Source organism: Nicotiana sylvestris, chromosome 9 (assembly GCF_000393655.2).
Source record: "Nicotiana sylvestris chromosome 9, ASM39365v2, whole genome shotgun sequence".
In the NCBI taxonomy this organism is placed as follows: domain Eukaryota; kingdom Viridiplantae; phylum Streptophyta; class Magnoliopsida; order Solanales; family Solanaceae; genus Nicotiana; species Nicotiana sylvestris.
The window spans coordinates 89,387,749-89,395,544 of record NC_091065.1 but is presented as its reverse complement, the minus strand read 5'-3'; the positions used below and the strand labels follow the sequence as shown (position 1 = coordinate 89,395,544).

The window sequence follows — 7,796 nt, the reverse complement described above, 5'->3', positions numbered from 1 at the left end:
ACTATGTTTCATTTACTAAAAATCAAAACTCGAAACAAACTATTCAAGAGAACGTCCATGACGCTTATATATGGGATGTCCAACACATTATCTTCATCAAGCCCATATTGACGGCTTTAGACACGATTGTATGAGTATTCTTTATAGAGAAATTTTCATAAAACATCATCTTTTAGTAGTAATTAGTCATCTATAGATACCATTTGCTATATTACAGATTATAGATACCTTTTTCTGTGGTTATAAGATGTATTTGATGTATTTAAACTATTGTATTCATGAATACAGTAGCAAAAATAGGCGTGAATCAGGGAAGTACAACTAATCAGTTGTTGTTTTCGAGTGTATTCAACTGTATTCATGGAGTGAAATACGGGGTTACAGCTGGACAACTTATTGTATTCGACTGTATTCACGGCGTGAAATAGGAGATTATACTGTTTTTAAAACGGAAAGTGAATCAATTAACATAATAGACTCCTAATATAACTCAACAAACTCAATTATAACACACAAATTTTGTATTTAGTTATAAAAAAGATTCTCAACCGAAAAATACCCCAAAAACATAGCAATCTTCAGAGAAATTATATAATACATCTGAATACATAAATTATATTAATTTTAAAAAATATATGAATACATTCATGGCATATAGCGAGACAGTGAATACAATGAAATACATAGAATACATCGGGATACATTGAAATACAATGGAAAAAAAAGATAGTGAATACAATGAAAAACAATAAGATACATTGAATTACAATGAATAAAAAGGCAATGAATATAATGAAATACATAAAAATACATTGAAATATATTAACTCTGCTTTATCTCTGCGTTTAATGGAGTCCTGATCAAACCCAGCTTCACGCAGTCGCTTCCATATGACTTCATTTGTCAAAGGGGTTCTTGAACTTGAATCCCTACCTGACGCCGAAGTAGGCATTCGATTCACTGGAGTCAAAGCCAGTCTCTCTGACATAGGACTTGTCATTCTTGATTTCTCTTCACTTTTGATGAAAATCAAAGATTCAACTTTTCTTAATCAATTTGTTGAATTCTTGCCTAATAAGCCCTAATACTTTCCTACTGCATCAAAAAGAAGCAACGAGTAACAATACGTCAAACTGAGACTGAAACTGAAACCCTAACCCTGAATCATACTTCCACTTTCTATACCCATACATATGCAACTTCCAGCACTTATTCATACAGTAGGCGCAAAGAAAAACAGCATAAAGGAAAATCAAAGAGGACGAGTGGAGAGGATAAGCGCAAATGGGTTTATTCTACTCACGTTGTACTGATTTTTTTTTTCCTTCAACAAGACTTCTGTGAGCAGAAATTTTAATGGGATGGGGAAAGAGAATGAGATGTATCAAAGTAGAGAGAGAAAAAAATAGTGTAACTGAATAACATATTTAGTGGCTTAGGGCTAGGAAGTAACCAAAATTAAATATTTTGCTATAAACCTTAAATGGTATCTATAGAATATAATTTTTTAAATGGTATTTACTTAAAATAAATAAAGTGTTAACCTTTGCTATAGGAGGTAAAAATTCTTTTCTTTATATTGCATAAAACTTAAACTAAACAAGATTGCTGCTCCCACAATTTTGGATAAATAGCGGAATTCCCTCCACGTTAACAATATATATCCACTAGAAGTGTGATCTTAATTAAGATATTTAATACCATATATAGTGTAGATATCTATGTGAACTTATACAAGCATAAGACTTTTTATGTATTTCCATGAACTTTTAGCTATTTTATTTTCTTTTATGGGTAAAGAAACATTTCCAATGAGTGGCCAAAAAGTAGATAAATTTAAACCATAAAGAAAGGGTGAAAATCATTTTACTCTCCCAAGTTTGTCTTAAAAATCAAATTCCCCGACCCATCCAACATTAAATAATAGACATTTGCTCCTCCTATCATATGCATTGTCTATTTTACCCTTAATATATTTAATTTCTCCTCTATGCATATAAGTTTTTTGTTATATTTAGATTGGTAAAACACTTAGCTAATTATTTTATTATGAATTTTATAATTAAAGCTCAATAAAATTTAACTAGAATAGTACTTGTATGAGTTTTTAACAAAATTTATCGTTATCTTTAATTTCTAGTTTTAGTAAAGAAAGATATCTTAAATTAAAATTTAAAGAACATCCGAGGTTTAAATATGTAATTTTTAGGAGTTCATTATAAAATCTAACTCTATTTTAAATTATTATTTTTATATTACTACGCTACCTTTTATTTGATTGATATTAGGGAAATGCATAAGTACCCCCTAACCTATACCCAGATTCCCAATTACACACTTTTTCTTTGCGGAAATCCTATTACTCCCCGACAAGTATTTTTAGTACTTTTTTATTCTTTCTTCTTTTTCTTATCCTTTTTTCTTATTTCTTATTATTCTTATTTTTTTTTGTTATTTCATTCTCTTTCTTTTTGTTTTGGTCACCGGCAACATAAAATGGTCGTCGTCGGAATTTCACAAACACCATTTTTTCCGGCGATTTTTTTTTCTGGAGACAGATTTTTATCCCGATCTAAGTGTGTTTTGTTATATATATATATATATAAATTTTTCTTAAAAGTGTAATTTATGGGTGAGAGGAACATCAAAAAAAATAAAAACGAATATAAGTAGAGAAAACTTTTTTCAGTTAAAATTTAAATACATTATTTTTTTCGGCGTGGGAAGGTTTTCTGATGATGAATTTTTTCCCCCAAATCTGAGTGTATTTTGCTTGCTTATGAATAGAACTTTTTGAGAGTTTAATTTGTGTGTGAAAAGAAAAAATAGAAGAAAAAAGGTTAGACAAAGTCGCCGGTGAATGAATATATGCCGGAATTAGAGAAAAAACTAAAAAAAAAAAAGTAAAAGTAAAAAGACAAAGAAAAAGGAAAAGGAAAAGGAAAAAAAGTAAGAAAAAATGGTATAAAGAATAAAAATAATCTGAAAATCATTTTTTTTTTGCTTCTCACTCTTCTTTGGGAGAGTGAAATACACACACTCTGCCATGTCAGCGTCAAGGGTGCAAATAATTTCATTTAAAAGTAAAAGTAAAAAGACAAAGAAAAAGGAAAAGGAAAAGGAAAAGGAAAAAAAGTAAGAAAAAATGGTATAAAGAATAAAAATAATCTGAAAATCATTTTTTTTTTTTGCTTCTCACTCTTCTTTGGGAGAGTGAAATACACACACTCTGCCATGTCAGCGTCAAGGGTGCAAATAATTTCATTTAAAATAAGTTTAAGGGGTAATAGAATTCCCGCAAAGAAAAAGTATGTAGTTGAGAATCCGGGTATAGGTTAGGGGGTACTTATGCATTTTCCCATTGATATTAACAATGGCTTTTATTCAAAATATTTAATTTTACCCATTTCTTTCAGTATTCAATTTCAATAAATTATATATGATTGATTATCATTTTTAATTTTTAAATTTTTTTATAAAAAAATATTTTTACTATAGGTAAACTCATAACATAGATTAAGAAAAATATCATGATATTAAAAATGTATAACAAAAAATATCGACCAAGGCTGACAAAATTAAGGATAAAATAGTCATTTTGGGAATACAATTAAGTTTTAAGGAGCAGAATATCTATAGTTTAATGTTGGAGGATCAAAATGATTTTCACCCATGAAGAAAGTGAAGAAGCATCAGTAAAAAAGATTGATATTTTAATTTCTACCCTTTGAAAGCAATATCTACGCTCACTTTCCTATATATAATCGTGGGACGTCGCTCCTTCGTCAGTATTTCCAAGAATAAATTAAAGCAAAAACATATTTTATTTTCTCTCAAGATGTCTGTTGTCAATTCAATAATATTCTGGGCGTTGCTTATTTTCATATGGGGAGTACGGCGTTGTTTCATTCAAATGCGTTCTAAAAAAGTTTTCTTGATAGAGTTTGCATGTTCAAAGCCCCCAATTTCACAAATGTGCACAAAAATAATGACAGCAGAAAGAGTGAAAATTCTTGGAAATTACTCCGAAGAAATGATGGATTACATGAAGATGACAATGGACAAAGTAGGTTTAGGTGATACCACCTATTTGCCAGAGGCTTTGCATAAAGATCCTCCTAATCGATGCATGGATTTAGCAAGAAAAGAGTCTGAGTTTGTCATGTTTGGATCTTTGGACAATTTATTTGAAAAAACTAAAGTTGTTGAGCCTAAGGATATTGGCATACTAATAGTGAATTGCTCTGTTTTTCATCCTGTGCCGTCTTTATCGTCTATGATAGTTAATCGTTACAAGCTGAACCACAATATTTTGTCATATAATCTTACTGGAATGTGTTGCACTGCTGGACTTTTGGCCATTCGTCTTGCCAACCAACTTCTTCAGGTAACTAAGCACTGCCAAAGTTTTATTATGCTTTTATTTCTCTATTTTATTTTATATTATATGTTTGACTAGTCACAATATTAAAAAGTTAATTTAATTTAAATATTATAACTATGGTAGCAAAAGTAGCCATTGAAAGGTTAACTAGCTTGATGATAATATTTTATATCGAAATTGTGAAAGATAATTTAGTGAATAATAGTAACGTATTATTTGAGGATTGGTGTTAAAATTTTTGAGACATTATAGCAATACATTGTTTCATGAGTATTTTCAAGTAACATAATTTCTTTCTACTCACAAATGAATAATTTTCCAAATGCTATTTTTTAAACTTAAAAATAACTACTATTAGTACTCTTTTTTCTTTTTCTTATTTTTAACCAAATATTGATTCAAACGCCTGCTAGCTAGTGTCAGGTGCTTTGTTTCCGCGATTGTTTACTATACAAGAACTAAGTGATATTCAACTTTCATTTTACATGGGAAACAGGTGCATGAAAACACCTGTGCTTTAATATTGAGTACAGAGAACACTACAGACTGCATCTACGTGGGAAATGATGAGTCCAAATTCATATCAAATTGCACATTTCGTGTTGGTGGAGCTGCAATTCTCCTCTCTAATCGACCATCCGATAAAGAATTTTCCAAGTACGAAATCCTTCGCGATGTCCATACTCATGGCGCAAGTTTAGATCGTTCATACAAATCAATTTTCCTAGAAGAAGATGAACAAGGTTTAATTGGTGTTTCCATAACTAAAGATCTTTTGGTCGCAGGAACAAATGCTATAGAAACCAACCTTACCTTATTAGGTCCTTTAATCCTACCCTTGTCGGAAAAATACATTTTTTTAAAAAAATCTTATAAGACGATTTCTAGGGGTTGGAAATGTAAAAAAATACGTACCAAAATTTAATGCAGCGGTTGATCATTTCTTCCCTCATGTTGGAGGATTACCAGTTCAAAATCAATTGCAAAAGATGTTGAAGTTTTGTAATGAGAGTATGGAAGCTTCAAAAATTACGTTGCGACGATTTGGGAATACTTCGAGTAGTTCAGTTTGGTATGAACTTGCATATGCAGAGGCTAAGGGGAGGATCAAGAAAAATGATCGAATTTGGCAAATGGCATTTGGATCGGGTTTCAAATGTAGCAGTTTGATTTGGCGTGCCATGAGATCTGTTGATAGCAATGACTTCAAAAATCCATGGAATGGGGAAATTGATACTGATGATCTCGACTTGAATGGGATTGAAACATTCAACTTTGACTACTTTGAACGACCACTACTGTTATCTTAATTTTATCATTGTGTAATTGCTCTTTTTTTATTTTATTTTAAATAAAGCTTTTAAGTTTCATTTGTATTAGACTTGATCAACGATTCATGATCAATATTGTATTAGTAAAAATTAGACTCGTCATGTGGGTCTATTAAATGGCGACACGTGTCAGTAAAGTTTAAAGAAAAGTGAAGAATGACATGTAAAGATGATATGTGAAACACTCCCGGGACCGAACATACTCATACCGTGCCTGTTAGTCCCGGAACTGATCATCATGAAATAGCCCAGATCAGGCGCGAGAGAGTATCTCATAATTAAAAATGAGGAAGGAATAAATTAATCCCGGATTATATAGGATTTACCATCATTACACCATTAGTTACAAATCAATTATTAATAAATGCAATAAATGATTGTAACGGTCAGAACAAGGCAATCAATTACGAGATTGACTCAACATGCACGAGATTGACTCAACAGGCACGAGATTGACTCAACAGGCACGAGATTGACTCATTATTTACGGAATTAACTCATCAGTTACGGAATTTCAGCATTTACACAGCTGTTACAAATCTTCCAAAAGTAATGGATGGATTGAGTAAATGCTCATAATGGACCCAAAATTCAAGGAGACTAGTTACTTAGATTTAGCCCTATAAATAGACATACTTTTACCACCATCAGGGGAATCTAATTTTCTTCTCTACAATTTTATACATTGTAATTGATAGCATCTTGCTCCCAAGTTAGCTATAATTCGGCCCTTCAAGCTTTGTTCGGCTCATTATCCTATCAAGGATCATTCAATAAGAATTCTTTCTTCTCTGCTTTATTTTTATTATATTATCTGTCATTGACTTTATTTTCCACTTCTCTATCACGTTGTATTAACAAAATTTTATATCTTTCGGATTGAATGGGTTGTTTGTGGCCCTTCATATAAAATTATTGTTTTGACCTTGAAAACCATTTTTTGGGTTAAACAGTTTGGTTCCGTTACCGGGAACTCAAGCAAATTTGCTATTCATCCAAAGATAGTAACAATTTTTGTTAATATTCGCTTGTTTTCAGTTTAAACCTTCATCATGGCCGAAATTTACCAATCAACACAGTTGAGGACAACCAAGTTGGAGATGACGTACCATGCAAAATAAAAAGGGAAGAATAGCTATGATAATGATATGTAAGTAACAAGCAGAGAAAAATAGAGAATGTACATCGATATATTGGTACCGCAACTATCTGTACCAGAACTGATTATAACGGATCTGTACGAAACAGTTTCGGAACACGAGGTTAAGATATACCAGGTAATTTTAATTTGCAAAATTTAATTCTAACCTTACATAAACAGAACGAGCGGATAGAACACCTCCGGGAATTCCTATCTATACTGCGAGAATGATATGCATAACTGTTGCAGCACCGGAATTTAAACAGAAAAAGACACGGTAAGTCAAATCGACAGTAATAAGTGTCCAAAAACAGGTTCGAAAACCAAAACGAGGTGATTCCGGATATGATTGAAGGAGTCAGAAGAATAACGCCGGACCTTCCCGGAACTGAGGAGTAAAATTTACATTCGATATAATATAAAGATTCGAATAGAGGAAGACACGTTCATTCAATTGAAAGTCAAAAACAGGTCCGGAGATCAAGTGGATATGATTCTTGGGTGATTCGAATCTAAATGCAAAAATCTAAAAAATAGGTCCGAGCAAAGAGATACGAGATTTTCTTCACGGGATGGAAAAGATCTGGCTCTACCCGAACATGCAAGGAATTACCTTGTTAAATTGTAAAATTTCACAGGAGAAGAATGAAGATTAGGAAGAACATGGGCAAAACACCCACAAGATTGCTTACAAAGATACCACATCTAACAACTGAAAAAGAAGAGATAGCTGCGGGATGGAATAGACACGAGGAAGGAAGGTTCATTAATAACCTTGGACAATTATACAAATATTTTTGGAAGCAATCATTGAACCAAAGGCATCAAAAGCCACGAGGTCAAATGCTGAATAACTAGAAATTATCATTGACTTCTCAAATATGAAGGTTTACATTGGTCGAGACTAGTCACCGATTTTAAAGGTAAGGTGATTAAACTT

General features: G+C 31.8%; 1 protein-coding gene across 1 annotated transcript; it reads left to right on the top strand.

Annotated features, from left to right (window-relative positions):
• The first annotated feature begins 3,808 nt into the window (after nt 1-3,808).
• On the top strand, nt 3,809-5,763 carry LOC104227013 (3-ketoacyl-CoA synthase 2-like). The gene is made up of 2 exons (XM_009779144.1): nt 3,809-4,387; nt 4,881-5,763. The coding sequence occupies exons 1-2, from the start codon at nt 3,839-3,841 to the stop codon at nt 5,307-5,309; spliced, it is 978 nt and encodes a 325-aa protein (XP_009777446.1). The 5' UTR covers nt 3,809-3,838; the 3' UTR covers nt 5,310-5,763.
• Nucleotides 5,764-7,796: the final 2,033 nt, after the last annotated feature.